The 18,251-nt window shown below is 29.2% G+C and overlaps 1 protein-coding gene across 2 annotated transcripts in view; it reads left to right on the top strand.

The window, feature by feature from the left end:
• The window catches only part of LOC129919984 (limbic system-associated membrane protein-like), a 190,483-nt gene that overhangs the window by 152,669 nt on the left and 19,563 nt on the right, over nt 1-18,251 (top strand). The window contains exon 1 of one of the 2 annotated variants that reach the window (XM_056001131.1): nt 6,716-8,314. The exons of the other annotated variant lie outside the window; for it this stretch is intronic. Coding sequence (XP_055857106.1) covers nt 8,245-8,314 — 70 coding nt within the window. The 5' untranslated portion in view covers nt 6,716-8,244. Of the gene's footprint in view, nt 1-6,715; nt 8,315-18,251 lie in introns of those variants that run through there. 2 annotated transcript variants of the gene reach the window in all.

Below are 18,251 nucleotides of genomic sequence, written 5' to 3'. Positions count from 1 at the left end.
ATGCTTGAGTTACTTAACCAATTAATGTTATGTTTTCCTATATTGTAACTTAAAAATGAAGAAGAGTGTGTTAAAAAAAAATATAAAAAATCAGATAGTGACTTTTTAAGGTTCAAGGCAAAACTGGGATTTATAATTTATGTATTGTTTTCATTCTCTGTAAATATTTGTTAACTTGTTTCCCTTAAAGTGTACTTAAAGCCAAACATTTTGAGCAACTCACACAATACAACATTTTTGTACTGCACACTCGGGCGTATACGTACTTTTTTTTGTCAAAGCAAATCACATTTTATATTTATTTTCTATCAAAATTATTTTCTATTAAGTAGATATAGATATTCTATTACAAAGAATCTCTCATTGAGTTTGTTAAGTGCCACTTAGTGACAAAAATGTTTATTCGATGAAAATAGAGGTCACTTTGAAGTATGTCACTCATCTGAAATTCGAACAAAAAAAAAAATGAAAAAAAAAACGTTATGAAAAAAACGTGCCCTAAATTTTCCATACTTTATGTATTTGTGCGGTGGTTTGAAAAACATTTTATAACACAAAAGCAAAAACCATAGAATTTCGATTTATATTCCTGCCTGTCCTCAAAAATTGCATTGCCTGATTGAGAGTCAACAAAATGTTCCCCTCCATTTGCCTAAATCCACACAAAAGATTTGAAAGTTTTATTCAATTTTCGATTTTTTATTTTTTCAATTTCAATTGTATGTCAGTGTCCTGCCTGCTTGCCTGCCTGCATGACAAACTTATAACTAAAAAAAAAAAGAAGGAACCTTTTCACCCAAGGATATCTCTATTTTTCAAATACCAACCAATATGTATAAAAAAAAAATTGTACGTATTTGTGTGACTAGCAAAAATTGTCAAGCATCTCTCTCTCTCTCTCATTCTCTCTCTGAATCGTCGTTTGTGTATTAATTTCTTTCAATTTTCCTGATCCAATTTGTAATTTGTTTGATAAAACGAGCAGAAAATTGCATCCAAGGATGAATGAATGGAAATGGAGATTATTTTCTTGCAGTCAATTACTTAGAAATAATTTGCAGTTCTTAGTGTGAATTCTTGATGTTCGATGACAGGGAGGGAGAATATTGTTGAAAATCGAGGTCGAGAGTAGTTTTTTATTTTTTTTTTATTTTACTGAGAAAAAAAGCATTTTAGATGGATGATTTAAACTTGACATCAGTCAATTGACGAAGGCAATGAAAAAATGTTCCTGCAAATCAATTTATATTTTTGCAATTTGAGTTTTTGTTTTGAGGGTTTGAGTTATTCAATTAATTTTTGTATCAAAGAAAAAACAAAATGGTTTCGCATAATTGTTGAGATGATTTTAATTGCAATTTGTTAAAGGAATAAATTGATACCTAAAGGCATGTTTGTGTATTTTTGATCATTAAAATAAAACTTAAAGTCTATTTAATTCATGGAAAAAATTCTAAACTTAAATTTCTTTTTAGTAAAATCCTTGTAGCGACAGGTAATAAATTTTGTATTTTTCGTTTCTATAAGTTATTGGATGGAAGCTGTTTTTAAAATATTTCAGCTTTCAAGAATTAATAATTCTAAAAATTAATAATTTTAATAATTTGAAGAGAAAACTCTGTAAAGCAGGAAGAAAAATTCCAGCTACTTATCTAGAAAAAAACTGCACCAACGCAATTAATTAAGTTTGTCTTGGGTATGCATTTGCAAGGATTTCATTTAATGAAAAAAATATTTTCTTACAATTTTGGAATAGGTACATTTTATTTTTGTTTTTGTAACTTCAATTCTCATAGAATTTTTTTTTAAGGCTAACAAATTTTACAAAAAAAATCAATGAATACTTCAAACTAAACTCCCAAAGTAAATATGTACGTCTTAACGCACTTTTTCTGTATAATTATAACCAAACAGAAAAAAAAAATATTTTAACAGGGGTCTTGAAATCAGTTTACGACTTTTGAATCAGTAGTTGGTTTGTTGAAACGCAACTATTGTCCTCTGGAACAGATATTCTCTATTTTTTGTATTTTTTTTTATATTTTTCAAAAGTATCTATTTATTTGTACGAATTTAACATCGAAATATATCGACGAACCTACATACATATTAGGGTGGGTCAAAAAAATTGAAATTTTTTTTTTGATTTGGTACTCCGAAAAATCGATTGCTAGACACCTCTAGAATATACACACCAAATATGAGCTCTTTATATTAATGGGAAGGTCCTCCGCTTTGCAATTTTCCATTTTTACATCAAGCTTCTGATAAAAACAAATAATTTTTTTATTGATTGACTTTTTACCAAATTTCTTTTCATATTCTTGTAGGAAATTGAACGCTCTACAAAAAAGGCCTTATACACTTTTTTCGTTTATCTAACCGTTAAATAGATATTTGAGGTCCAAAAATCGAGGAATCTTTAAAAATTCGTTTTTTGTTCTTAAATTTGTAACAAATTGAAAAATTATAATAATCAAACGCGCAAGACATATTCTTGTTCCAAATCGCAATACATACGGGTCATAAGAAAACTATTGAAATCAGTGGGCATTGGTTTGGATACGAATATCTTCTAAACGGTTAAAGCAATCAATTTGATTCCAAGGAATTTTTTGTAGAACGTTTAAGCCCCTACAAGAATACGTCTTAGTAAAATGAAAATAATGAATTTTTAGTGAACTAGAAGATTTTTAAAAATATAAAATGTTTTTATAATTTTTTTTAACTTCGACCTCGAATATCTTTAGAATGAGTAGATTAATGAAAAAATTTAACAAAAACCTTTTTTGTGGAGCAATCAATTTCCAACAAGAATATGTCTTGCGCGTTTGATTATTATAATTTTTCAATTTGTTACAAATTTAAGAACAAAAAACGAATTTTTAAAGATTCCTCGATTTTTGGACCTCAAATATCTATTTAACGGTTAGATAAACGAAAAAAGTGTATAAGGCCTTTTTTGTAGAGCGTTCAATTTCCTACAAGAATATGAAAAGAAATTTGGTAAAAAGTCAATTAATAAAAAAATTATTTTTTTTTTAGTAGAAGCTTGATGTAAAAATGGAAAATTGCAAAGCGAAGGACCTTCCCATTAATATAAAGAGCTCATATTTGGTGTGTATATTCTAGAGGTGTCTAGCAATCGATTTTTCGGAGTACCAAATCAAAAAAAAAGAATTTCGTTTTATTGACCCACCCTAATACATATGTTTGTTTAAAAAACAATTATTATTAAGCATTAAAGTTTTTTGGACCTCAAAAGGTTTCATTAAACTTTAAATTTTAATGATTTAAAAGCCTTTAACATAACTCAAACGTTTTTTTTTTTAATTCAAATTTCAAAGTCACCACAAATTAACGTTCGTTTTAAAATTTTAAATACGCACAAAAAAATTGCAGTTAAAAATGAAGATATAATAAACATTGAAACTACTAAAAATGTGTTTATAATTGATTTATATATCCGTCAAGAAACCGTGTGATAGTAATTAAAGGAAAAAGCTATCAAAGGGTGTTTAAATCAATTAACGAACGCCGTCGACCAACTTTTTTTTTTTTTTAATTTTAAATGACATTGACTCTCATGAGTATTTTACACACGAAAAAAAAAAATGAAATAAAAAAAGAACCCAAAGTGTTTCCTTGGTCGATAAAATTTTAAACCTTGCATGGAAAATTAAATAGTGAAAGAGTAAAAAAAGGGAAACAAAAGAATAAAAAAAAGAGAAAAACAATTCTGTAATTTTTAATATAATAAGTTTTAATTTTTTTATTTTTGACTCAAGGTCGTGTTTTTGTATGGATGAAATTAATTTAAATTTCTTTAAGTCTTTGTTTTGAGAAAAAAAAAAAATAATTATTATGTTTTATTTTTTAAATGTGCATTGTTATTCTAAATAGCTTTATAGCTTTATGTCAGACAATTTCTAGGCCAGGTTTAAGGTGAAATTTACGCGTGACAAAAATCTCCTGGAAACGCATTCAAGGTTGGATTAATTTAAAGTATAAATAATACGTAGCAAAAAATAGCATGAGTTCGGCATGAGACTTCTTAATTCATTCTTTTTTTTTGTCTTAAATTGATATAGAATAAATGGTCCCTTATTCCTTCTTTATTAGATATTCTTTCTTTATTTCATCCGTCATTCTACTTACCAACGCCTTTATTTACTTAATATTAACTTAAATCCTTTTAAAAGAAGATTGTCATATGAAATTTCAACCCCACTTGATGGAATTCTTGCAATATGTGTATTAAAATAAAGGGTAAAATCGTCAATAAATAATAAATTTGCAGGAAGTAGGTAAGAAAATCAACAAAAAAATGTCGATTGAATGATAACGATCTGCAGAAGCTTTTGTTTTTCTTATACTAACGACCCACCATTTTTTTTATTAAAAATTTAGAATCAAATTATTTTATTGATAGAAATAATTTGTTTGCTAATTAAATTTTGATTTTCACCCAGCTTGCCAGTTAGGTAAAGCTATTCTTTGTTATTAGTTTTTTTTTTTTAATAATATTTTTTTATTTATTTTCGAAATATTTCCGTATTAATTAAAATTTTTATGAAAAAGCCCAGAGACATTTTAAATTTTGAATAATTTTTGTAAAATTAATAATTGGTTGATTGTTTTGTTTCAATTTAAAAAGTAAATAGTTGACAAATAATAACTTATATTAGTTTCCGATTAATTTTTGTTTTAATATTTTTTTTTTTGTATTTGATTCAGATATTCGTTAATTAAACACAAATATTGACACAAAGTAATCAAAATAAATAATTTGCATTTTATAATCGTCATGCAATTATTATTCAAATATTTAAAAAAAAAATGCAAAAAAAAACAACGAAAAATGTATATTATCTGTCTCGCTAAAACAAATAAAAATCATGAATTAAATCATAAACAAAATCATATTTAAATTTTTGCATTTCTATATAAATACAAATAAAAAAAAAAATCAATCAATGCACCTCCACATCATCACACTACTCAAAGCACCTACATCTGTCAATTCAATAAATTCAAAATCACTACATAAATATTCATCCATATTTCACCTTCCCTCAAACTTCCATCATCATACACCATCCTTTCTCTCTCTCATCAAATGAATCAGAAAAAAAGTAAAAAAAAATTCAATATACATAATTTCGCACACAACTCTTCTTTTATAAGGGAGATTTACAGGCCAAAAGAATCTTTTATTCATAAATTCAACACAACTACGCATCATCACGAGGACGAGATGTTAGATTTTCTTTTTATTTTTCGTTCCTTTTCCCATTTTTTTTAAATTTATTTTTTGTTCATGTTCGTATTCTGTTTGTATGTCAATTTTCGTTGAACGCATTTCATCAAAAGCTTCACGGTACAGTGATGTCCTGCGGCTTTGTAAGTGTTGCAACCGCAGCCCTCAGGTCTAATGGAAAACTTCTTTTTCTCTCTGGGAAGGTAGTTTCTATATATTTTTTATTATTTTTATTTCATTTTATGTAGTAAGCTTGTTGTTGTTGTTGTCAGAAAAACCAAGTTCTATGGTGCGTGAAAAGGGTGAAAAGTTCAAATGCTTGTTAATGTTCACGCAGAACTTAAAGCTTCCACATCCCTTAAGAGTTCTATTTTTGAATAGAGCCCACGTGAAAGGTTTAAAAATAATTTCATTTACTTTTTATATGAATTGATTTAATAAAATTAAGAAAAAAAAAAATTAAATTTATTCTTAAACTTTTAAAAATAAAAAGTTTAACATTGTTAACTTTACCATCATCGGTATCATACAATACATGAATCGTCCAATTAAAAGGATAACAACAAAACATTGTTTGATTTTAATCAAATTTTCCAGCCCCAATTTACACATGGCCTTCCTAACACAAATTTTTTTGACCTAGTTGCCGCATTAAAAAACTCAATTTTACACACTCTGCTGCTGCCAACAAACCAAAGAGAAAAGTTCCTTCCTTCCATCGAGTTAAGAGAGAATTTTGGTCCTTTCGGACCAAACAACTGTAAAGGTTCATGGTGGATGTTGAGGAAAATGAGGAAAAGCTTTTTCTCACATGCGATACCTTTTTACACAGTGTGTCCTTCCCATCACAACATTGCTACTGTATATCCAAAAGTCCATGGAATATTTTCATGGGAAACCTAAAATTTTCAAACAATTTCTCTTCCATCAAAACAGTATTACTTGGAAAATCCTACAGCAAGGGTCCTCATGTTAGAAAATGTTCTCTAGCACCCTTAATAATTCTTTTTTTTGTTTTTGTATTTTTTGTGTTTTGTTTTTGTTCGTGTAAAAACGAATTTTCCGTCGACACAATGAAACGGTTGCGTGCGTAAATCGTAATCCAAAACTCTTAAACTCTCAATACGTAAAGTATTACGTTAGGTTGGTTTCTCGCATGTTTAAAATTATTCACGGGGAAAAATACAAAAAAATAAAAAAGAAATAGATCTTAGATACGTTTGCCGACAAGAAGTAATAATTGACCCTTAATACAAATTCGGAGAGGCACAAAAATGTATTTCACTCACGGGAAGAGTAATATTTAATGTGAATAAAAAAAATGTGTTTGATTGAAGTGTAATACGCTGCCGACACAACACAAAAGAAAATACAAAATAAAAAAAGTGTGCGCCTTGTCTTTTTTTTTTTGTGTGCCAGATATCTAGATGGTGTGAAGAGTTTATTCACGTATTCACGTGGCGGGCGTTGAAGTTGAAATTTTTTGTGATTATTCCTTTGAGAGCGATATCCTTTGAAATTTCAATCTCTATTTAATATTGATTTTTTGTCAACTGAAATTTTGTCTTTGAATCTGACACAACATCAACAGAAAATTATGATTTAGAAAAGAATTGTGTGTAAAAAAAAGTGCGTATTCGCCCGAGTGACCAGAATTTGTATTGGAAATATTTGTTAAATATTTTTGTCATGTCAACCGAAGGACATGCAGTGTTGTGTTGAGTTATTTGGTCTTTGAAGAAAACAAAAAAAAAAGACAATACAAAAATTCTTTGAAGTACCTATCCCAAATATTTTGTCTTATCTAAAAAACGAATAAGTAAATTTTGTTTTTGATCATATAAATAACCTAGACTCTAAAAAAAGGTTTATTGAATGTTGAAGTAAAAAGGTAAACAAGTAATTCTTGACACAAAAGTGAATTTTAGGATAAAAGTATGAGTTTAAGCCCAAAAAACAGTAAAACCTTTAGGAATATGAAAAAGGGTGCACAGTACGCAGCACCAGGCTGATGTTTTTGATGATTAATAAATATAAAAATCTCAAGAACGGCACTTGAGTATTTTCCAAGTATTAAAAAACATTCGTATGTTGTCAAGGAGCCGAGAAATTGTACCTACACCAATAAATAAATTTTAGTCCTTCGAGCCGGATTTGTGTTTCTGAGGGTATGATGTGTCAATTTTTATTAATCAGCTTTCTTTGTGAGTCTAATCCGAGAAATAAAAAACATTATTCAAATTAATTGAGTGCATACGTCTGAGTATTTAATACTATAAGGTAATGAAAGCATTATTAAGAAGGATTGACTAAATGAGTTTTTGATTGAAAATATAAAAAAAAACTCATGTCCACCACAACAACTGGACTTAATTACATTAAATTTCTCTCCCTTGTCACTCAAAATACTCTAAAAAACTCATTTTGCCACATAACTTTTTATTACGTCTGCAGTAGATAAATTTCAATGTTCAAAAACAAAAAAGCCATTAACCATAAGGAATTCCGTAGTTGAACTCTCGTTATATTATCCTGCAAAGTTTTTTTTTTAACGACCCATGAAAAGAAAGTATATTACCCAGCTATTCCCATCTCATGCTCAATGAAAAATCAAACAAAGTCATTCCAAGGCTTGTTTTCCTTCCAAACATCAATCTTTAGAAAATTGTTTATACATATATTTTTTTTTCATCCATGAATTTTATATCTTGTTCTGTTTTTAAACCATGTTCTTAAAAATGTATTATATTTCAATCAAACGAAAGTATTAAAAAAATAATAATAATAAAAAAAGTGCAAAATTTACAAAAAAAAAAAAGAAAACAACATGTCATAAAATTGTCATCACCCTCTCTGTGAGTACTATACAAGGAGCAACACGAAAAGGATATTAAATTTAATTAGTGTTATAAAAAATACATACCTTTACATAGAGAAAATTATTTGGTAAAAAAAAAAAAAAAAAAAAAAAAACAAAGTTAAAAATGCTGATGGAATACCTGCGTCGTTTTGGATTACTTTTATTCACCCACCTGCTGTTGTTGATGCTTCTAGGTAAGTAGATTTCATGTGCAATTTTTTTGTTTGAAAAAGGAAGAGAGGGTAGTAAAAAGCCATTCTCTAATCAATAAGTACCAACAACGTTTATTTTATGACGTTATTTTTAATGAACCTAAATACTGAGTACTTCTGGGAATTATCTTTTTCGTTTGCTCGCTCTTTGACTTTGGAAATGTATGTATAAGTTGCCAAAATAAAGATAAATAAATAAGGACCTTTAAGATGAAAATTTTCAATGTGTATTTGAATAAGAAATAAGCCGAAAATAATTTAGCTTAAGGAAATTGAAGATGATTTTTGTTGCTTCAAAAATGATGATTATATTTTTTTTATCCCGGAAATATGATCACATTAAGGAACATTTATGTATATGTTGTGTATGCGTATTAATATATGTGTAGGTGTCATTAAAATTATAATATTTCGAATAATTTAAGGGAAGAGTCAGTTGTCAAATGAAGTCAAAAATCAACTATATAATTTTTTTTTAAATAAAAATAAAGTGCTTATACGCCCCACTAGCAGTTTAATTTTTTTCAATACTTGTCGATGTTTCTGATTCAATCGATAAGAGATAGACCAAAGCCAACGTCTCTGCTGAGATCAACTTAATAAAATTACCGAAACTAAAATTTCGAAAAAGATGATGACTGTTTGAAGATAAAATTGTAACAAGAAAGAATTAAAAAATAAAAGAACACGCATAAACCCGAGTAGCCAAATACAAAATTATGTCAAGGAATGTGTAAAGTTTCTATCTGTTGTCGTTTATTTTAACAATTTACATCTAAAAACAAAATTGTTAAAGAAAATGTTTAAAAAAAAATACGCATAAGCCCGAGCTACCGAAGGAAGGTTTCTATCCAAGAATGTAGATATTTTCTGTTTTTTTTTTTTTTACTAGGTACTCCTTATGAATGCGATTAATGGTCAGTAGTAGCTCTTATGAAATAAAATTTAAAAAAAAGCAAGCATGCGCCCGAGTAGTCGAACAACAATTTATCGTCGTAGAATGCAGATATTTCCTATATAATTTCATCTTATTAGAACAAAATAAACAAAAAAATATTTTCAGAAAAAAGTACGCATACGCCTGAGTGACCGTCTCACGTTACTGTTGAAGAATATATTTTTGAAGAATTTAACTGTTAACATCTATAGTTGATGTAAGCCTCATCAGCGGATTTTATGATTAAATTGAATAAAAATCATAAAAAAGTACGCATACGCCCGAGTGACCAACGAAAATTCTCTATCGAGGAATTTAGATATAATTTTAATATTTTCGATTAATATTTAACTGTTAACATTTATGGAATAAATTTCCCCACGTCAAGGATGAGAAGGAGTTCACATGCGCCCAAATGACAAAAGAAAATTTCATTCGAATATCTTTAGGTTTAGGTATTTACAAAAATGAAAATTGGTGAAAACTGAAATTTTGCTCTATGCTTCAGTAAAAAAAAAATTAAAAACAAGTATACCTACTATACGTCCGAGTACCCAAATAAAACAACTATTAATATTTCTTATCTTTTTTCCAAGCCTTATTAAGGCAAATTTAATCCATTTAATCTTATGAAAAACTTTAAAATTTTTTTTCAAAAAAAAAAAAAAAAACCACTCACGTTTTGTTTGAATATTTCTTGTTCATATAAAATTTTCTACACCAGAAACCACACACATGTTCATTATATTACCACCAACAGCATAGAACATTCCAAGGTCCTCCAAACTAAAAGGTTCTTAATTTTCTAGATTCATGCAGCTGAAAAGAAAGGTCAGATTAAATGGAGCACCTTTACGAAAAAAGGGTTAGTAATTTGGTTTTCATTTAGAGCTTCTCAAAAAGTTAAAAAAAAAAATGTATGTATAAATCCTAGAAGTTGAAAGTTTATTTTTAACATAGAAGCACCATATAGTCAGTTTTTATTTTCGTCTTTTTTTTCCTCTGCAGAATGTAACTTTTTTTTTGTATATAATTTTACAGCGTTTACTTTGGAAGAGAATTTTATATTTTTTTTTTCTCTTTCTTTTTGGTACAAAAATAATTTAAAATTCAGCAAAACATTCTTTATAACAAGGATCGCATGAGTCTACGAGTGCAAAAAAAAAAAAAGAGCACAAAACTTGTAAAAAAGTTTCCATATCGGGAGGAAAACTGGGTGGAGAAGACTCTTGTTTCCTTCCGGGAACAAACAAAGTGGCTACTACAAATGTTTATGGTTGCAAAAATTATTACCAAAGAAGTGAAAAAAAAAAAAAAATACTTCTTATCAGACCTTTTTCTTTAGAAAGCAACACAAAAATGAAAAAAAAAAATACAAAACTAACTCGAAGAATGAAAGTAGATAGGATATGTAAATAAGTAAATGCTGTGTTAATCCTTGTTATCAACTCAACCCACAACCACATGAATACACAATTCATACTGACTTGGGATTCACTTGAAGTTTTCAATATTTTTTTTTTTTTTTGTGACAGTTTGAAAACTAGAAAAGTTTATTTTTTAAGAGGTGTCTTTTCTTTTTAAGTAACTGCGAAAGTTGTACTAAAAGATCTCAACATTAAATATTTATAGAAAAAATTCACCATTGTCTATCGCTTTAGTAAATCGATATCCATCAGAAGTTCGAAGACAATTGATTTATTTACAGATTTTCTTTAATACTTTAATAGGAAAGGTGTTTTAATTACTTAATCATTAGAGCTTACTATGAGGTTTTTCAATGGGGCTACATTAAAGCACAATGAAAATTACACATCAGGGATAAAATCAATACCTTTGATTAGTAAATAAACTGAACACGCGAAGGGAAGATTAAATTATTTCGATTGTTTTCAGTATTGAATTGCAGAAAATTCACCGGTTTTGTTTTCAAAGCGTAATCGAAAACAATTATATTTTTAAAAAATGATACAAAACAATTGTGTTTTTTATTCATAAAAGTGAATAAATTACTCAAAAACTCTTCTTTTCATTCGTAAAACTTAATATTAAAAATTAAATGTTAAATTGAATTTTAAATTTTATTAAAAAAAAAATGCTTGATACATATCTGTTGGGTTACAAAATGCTTTCCTCTTACATATTTATTATTTATCGAATATAAAACCAAAACCTATCTAGCAAATATAAATTTCTTCTAAAAAAATGAATCTTCAATAAAACGATGAAATAATAAAAAAAAGTCGTAATTTAAAAATATCTCATAGATTGTATTCAATTGGTAGGTACAATGACGTTGAATTCATTGACCCTTGCCCTACGTACCTAAATTTTTTTTAAATATTTAGTTGGTACTTACAGCCTTTGAATGGGGATTTTCAAATGAAAACGCATACATCTATTAAATATTTACATCTATGAATATGTGGTGTAGATTTTTGAAAAGCATTCAACAAATAAAAATACCAGACAAAAAATATTCGAACGATGAATGAATATACAAATACCTCTCTCAATAGTCCTTTTTTTATTTTATTTTACATAAATATTTTTATCTGGGACACAAGGACTTGATGCCGGAAATCATGACTGAATTACTCATTTAATATACATCGTTTTTTTTTTTTTTTTAAATATCGGTTTCCCGTTTATTTGAAATTATATATTCTCTGGGATTTTTTTGTTGTTTTTATACATTTTTTTGTGACCAAATATTTATTACATGAAATGGTATATTTCCAAATGATTTATTTCGACTTTATTTGCTTTTTTTCTTCTTTTTTTGTATATATTTTTTAAATTGGTTTTCTATATAATTTAATGACAAGGTAAATAAGAAGAATTCTCTAATGCAAATTGTCGGAATAAAAAAATAAATATAAATTATACAACCGCTGTATAAAAATAATATTTTTGTTTATTTGTTTGATTAGAGGAAGTCATTGAAAAGATTTTTTTAAAAAAATAAATAAAATACATGCATAAATTAATTAGCTGTTGGAATGAGAATAGTGTTTATTTCAAATAGAATAAATAGATACATAGTTAAATTTTATAAATACATAAATTTATCAAGTTTGTTTGATTAATTTAAAAGGTTAGTTTTATCGAAATCTAAATTTATTTTGTTTTTTATTTTTTTTTTGTATCCGAAATAAAACACAGAAACGCTTTAAGCTTCTGATTTCATAAAGCCGATATTGGGCAACTGTTTCAAATATTGTATTGTTTAATCTGGGAGTTCTATTATAAATTTATGTTCGATGCTCCCAAGTGAGAAGACCATAGTTTAGGGGTTTCAAATCGAATAAACCTTTATATAAAATAATTGACTTACTTGCTATAAGTTATGCTGCATCATCATTTTTAGTGTACTCATAATGTGATTTAAAAATTTCCACATATTTCATAGGCTATTGCCATTGGCCAAATATAGGTATACGTAGCGGACGTTGCCCTCAAATAAGTATAATTTGATAGGGTTCACACTGTTTGTATTATAAAATTGAATCTTTAAGTTATTTCTATAGAAATTGGTTAACATTTCAAATTTAAGCTTAAAAGATATGTTGAAAAAATATCAAAGGTTTGGTGTTGTACGATGTCTCTACGTCTCTTATAACATTTATTGTTAAAAAAAAAATAGTACGCATACGCCCGAGTGAACGAACAAAAAGTTTTCATGTACTCTTTTTGACTAACTTAAAGTACTTTGTTAATAATTTTTTGTATAACTATACTTCCACGAAAAAAAAAATTGATAATTGAAATCGTTACAAGCGTTCTTGAGAAATTTGCATTTTTTTAAATTTCCTAATTTGGTATAAGCTAGAATTAAAGAAATCCTTAGGTTTAGATTTTTGAAGTGTGCAAAACGCAAGAGCAAATGTCCACTTGAATACAATTTTTAATTGAGTGACGACTCTGAATTCTTCATAAAACATTCAACTACTACAACTTTAAACAACACTTTAGCAAACAAATCAAAACCAAAAAAAAAATCAAAATCAGAATGTCAAAGTATTTCCCGAAAATTGGTTATACATTTTTTAATTATCCCTCATTCACAGTATACTTCAATCTCTTAATTACATAAATAATTAATTAGCTTTTATTGATATCCGATTCATAGCCCTTGGGGTAATAATGAACTCAATTCAATTCTCCCCCGCTAATCCAATAAACCCCATTGCCAACATAAAATTACTTTGAAAAGTCCTTAAATATTAGCATAACTAATAGTATTGCTCAAAAATGTGACATCGAATTAAGAAAATGAATTAAAAACAAAAAAAAAAACAATAATCGATTCAATTTTATTTCCCCCTCATTTCCAAAAAAAAACATACACACAATTCCACTGTGTTCATTTATTTTCATTTGTTTTTGAAGAGAAAATACTAGATGTCTTATAATTTAATTAAAGATTAAAGCACACCAGCAACAATCTTATCGAGTTGAGTCTTTACGAAAGGTAGTTGCTGTTAAGGTATCATCAGGAAAGACTTACAAAATTCAAATCCCTCCCACTAATTTGCAGGAACAGAGCGTTAGGTACACCATGGAAACCAGAGACCAATCTGTAAGCTCTGAATATAGTATTCACCTTGTTTGTCTTCTTGTAAAACAATTGCTCTTGATCAACTTTGTTTTCAATTAAGGACAATTTTTCTTTTTTTTTTTTTTGTTCGTTTCGTTATTTTTGAATTGCAAATTTGTCTAATGCCCCCAATGTCACACTTTATTTCTTGCTCTCGGTGTGTTCAGCAATCAGAAACACTTTGTCGTCGTACAGTTTTCTTGCTGATGGGGAAGGAGAAATGTAGAAAGGACGAAATTTATATTCCTACAAATTCCTGCCTTAATTTGAGTGTTAAGTGTTTCTTACAGGCACACAGGATCTAACAAAAAAAATCTCATAAGGCGCATTGGTAGACAAAGCAACAAACCAAAGAAAAAAAAAACTACCATTTGATTTGACTTTCAATCTGAATAAATATTTAGTGAAAAATAGAGACAACACAACGATATGCAAATCCACTCGCTTTGAAGGTTAACATCCCTTATTTCTCTCGTTAATGATCCTTTGCTGTTTCAGCTGACACACTATACTCTCCTCTATGCTAAGTATCTAAGCGTAAAGTCGTAGTTTTGTTATTTTGATTTTGTTTTTGGTATTTTTTTTTTGGATGCGGGCCAAGTTGACGAGGCAAACATGCGAAGGACTAAACTTGGCGAAATTTCAAGATAGCATTTTTCGCTTAGGGGCGCACAATTTATTTGGCAGAATTGAGTGAGGGGTGAATTGAATGCATACACACAGGCAATCAGGTAAAATATTTTATATCCTGGAGCAGAGATAGAGACCGTGTGTGTGTGTGAAAAAATGGAGAGAGAAAAAAAAAATAGGTCACAATATATTTCCACACACAACCCAGACCAGGCCAGACCAGAAACAGAACCGAAATTCAAGCTCGCAGGCGGCGGCCACATGGATGCAGGCGAACAAAATTTGGCCGTATTCTCCTAGTCAAGTAGACTGCTGATACGTGCCTCAAATAGAAAATGATGCGGCTGATTTAATTAGGACAGTTGTTCTAACCATAGGCTTTTGTACACGAGCAAGCCTTCACACAAAAAAGGGTAGTTTATGGACTAGAGAGAGTTGTTTTTTGTTTTGTAGGTATATTTTTGTTGTATTGTTAAGCGCTCTGAAGCTCCAAGCTCCAAAGGGATTGTTAACTTTTTTTTTTTTGTTGCTGGTATTTTGGGGTTGTGTTTTGTGGTTTTAAAAGGTGACATTGATGGTTTATTGATTTTTTTTTCGTCGTTGTTATTCGTTCATATAATCCTATAAGCCTTGTATAGAGGATATACATATAACTCTCACCAAAAAAAAAGGAATATGCAGAAAAAAGCTTAGTTTTGCTTAAACTAATTTACATATACATTTTATTGATCACATAAATTTTAGACGTGTTTGTGCTGTGCTTACTTAATTTCCTTCTACATTCATCAAGTGTAAATATTTTAAGACTTTTACGGACTCATTTGAATTGGTAAATAGAAGTTGTTGAAGCACGTCGTGTATCCTTATAAAGGACTATTGGTAAATCAATTTTGTTTTAATCTGCGAGGGAAGACTATTTGTTGTTTATTTTCCAAACGATTTAACATGACTATTAATGAGGGAGTTTTTTTGAATGGCAATTATATTTCTCCAACTCCTTCCACACTGATTTTATTGAACAAATAAAAATAAATATTACAAATTGTTTTTTTATTTTTGTTTTTTGTCTTGTTTAAAGGAATTTCACACAAAATTTATTACTTGAACAAACAAAACATTGACCTCATCGAATGCTGCCTAGTATAGGTATAAGAGAGGTTAACCTAAACTTCCCTAAAGTGCAAAGTAGCATATTTTCAGTAAACATAAAGTTCCATTTTGTCCATAGCCTATATCAGGATCATAAAATTAAATCGAGACGTGTCATAGAATATGCAATGAGTATCCATCATACTGGGCGGGTTGGTCTACCTTTTTTGTACAGAGGTCCTGTTTGTTCAGTTCATGAGGATATGCCGACCGATGTCCATTCCCCAGCAGCAGCAGTAAGGTACAACAACACTAGAAAAAGCAGGCAGGAACATACGGTTTAGGTAATAAATTCTTAGAACCAACAATCTGTACAAGTGTGTATAATCAATTTATTACAACTGCAGAAATCCTTTTTGCCTCCACTTTTACACGCATTTATAGGCGTTCTATGTATTTGTGTAGGTATGTTTATATGGGTGCGGGTGGGTGTCAATATTCAACAAACGATCGCAATTAAGGACTCTTTTTGCCTGGTGCTCTCTCTCTCTGTGCTGTGCATCCTCTGGGTTTTTGGCCTGGCATTTATCGTAATGAATTTAGGAAAAACACCACCAATATAGCCGGGCTCATAATAAAAAGAGGTGAATATGGCCAACAGGCAGCACACACAGAGACCATTATCAAGTTTTTTGGGGGGGATATTTTCGTTTCGTCCTCGTCCTCTTCATGGAATTACTTGGCAAGCTCAAAAGTAAGAGTGTTTGGTAGTTTGGTTTTTTGTATTTTGATTTCCTCAATAAAATATACATTTACTGGAGGATAAAGTAACCTCAACATAAAATCATAAAAAACATCACATACCCTAAACGTGACATGAGCATTGAATTTACGAGTAGATGCAGATAAGACAGGAAAAGTCTTTTGTATAGTTGATGGTAAAAATCAATACCAAAAGATGGTATAGGTTATTACTGTAATTTGTTTTGAGATTTAACCCCAAATAAAATTTATTCGACCTTGCTATGGCAATAGACAAAGGTATGTGTTGTGCATTTGAAGGACTTGGTCTAGTTTCAATTTCAATGCTAGAAAACGTACTTTTTTTTTGTTGCTTAACTGTGTTAAGTAGGGCTACGAGTGCAAGTGAAAATTTCTCGGACTGATAATGATTTACATTGATTTTCAGTTAAAAAATGGTTTTATTTTTCTACATAAACTTATTGAATTGAACCCGAATCGCTTCCGACACAATCGTGTCTTTGATCTGGAACAGAAGAAAGTCTGAAGGTGCCAACTGCCAAATCAAGAGAAAATAGGAGATGGGGAATAGATCATACTTCAAGTCCAGAAGATTACCCAAAGAAAAAGAACTTTTGTGAACAGGTGTAAAATAAATTTTTGAAAAAAGTAATTTTTGGGGATTTTAGTGGACTTTGAATTTTTCAGTACAAATTTTGTTTTTTTGAATATCTCCTAAACTAAGGGTGGACAAACGATGATTATTGGTTTGTATCCATTTCTCGAGGTGGACAAACGATGGCCATTTGAATTTTTGAAAAAAAAAAGGTTATTTTTTTGGATTTTAGAAAAAAAAAAATATAAAAAAAAATTCTTTTTGGAATTTTTCCTATGCGTTGGGTGGACAAATGATGATTTTTGGTATACGTAAAGAACTCGAGGTGAACAAAGGACAGGAGTTTGCATTTTTGAAAAAAATTATTTTTGGGAATATTTTTCGGTGCAAAATTTATTTTTTGATTTTCTCCTAAACGGGGGATGGAAAAACGAAAATATTTGGTATGTATATAGCACTCGAGGTGGAAAAACAATTGTAGTTGGTTTTATACGTCGATCTTAGCGTTTTTGACGATTTTTCATTTTTCAGACTTCCTATAAGAAAAAAAAGAATTTGCTCTAAATTTTTTTTTAAGGGTGGACAAACGAAAATTTTGGGCGAACAAACATGGACAAACGGGTTCAAAAATTTTGAGGTCGCAGTTCTGGCTTCACGAAGCTGATTTCTTTTCTTCTTCTTCTTAAAAGAAGGCCTCATGAATTTTGGTGTTCCACTCTCTTTTTGTAACGGAACCACAGGCTTTCATCCACACCTTCGACTGTTGATTTGTTTTCGCGTATAATGATGGACCCAAGTCTCGTCCATGGTTACAAATCACCGCACAAAATCAATCGTATCTGTCCAAGCATTCCTCTAAAATTCTTTTGCGAACTTGTTTTTGATCAGCGCCAAGCAAATGTGGCACCCACCTTGAGTAGAATTTTTTCATTGCTAATTCCTTGTTCAAGATGTTTCGAACCCTTTCTTCAGATATCTACACAGCTTCATCATTTTCAGTAACCTTCGCTCTCCTATCGTCCGATACCATCTTAGGGATTGTATTGATTTGTAGAAATGTTTATAAATTTGATCTTTCTGAACTTTTCTTATAGTCTTTTATTCTTTTTGTGTAGGATTTCTTTCGTTTGAAAAGAATTGCCATATTTTTAGACCTTTATTATTTATATTATTCTACTCTTAAGACTTTTGTTATACATTTCAAAAATGTTTGGATCTGATTTTTCCTTTAAAATAAGGTTGCCACATGGAAGGTCCCAGTTTAAAGTGGAAACTATTTTTTTTTTTTTTTTAGTTTCAGTACCAA

Source organism: Episyrphus balteatus, chromosome 4, assembly GCF_945859705.1.
Source record: "Episyrphus balteatus chromosome 4, idEpiBalt1.1, whole genome shotgun sequence".
Classification (NCBI taxonomy): domain Eukaryota; kingdom Metazoa; phylum Arthropoda; class Insecta; order Diptera; family Syrphidae; genus Episyrphus; species Episyrphus balteatus.
This window is presented reverse-complemented; position numbering and strand designations above follow the sequence as displayed.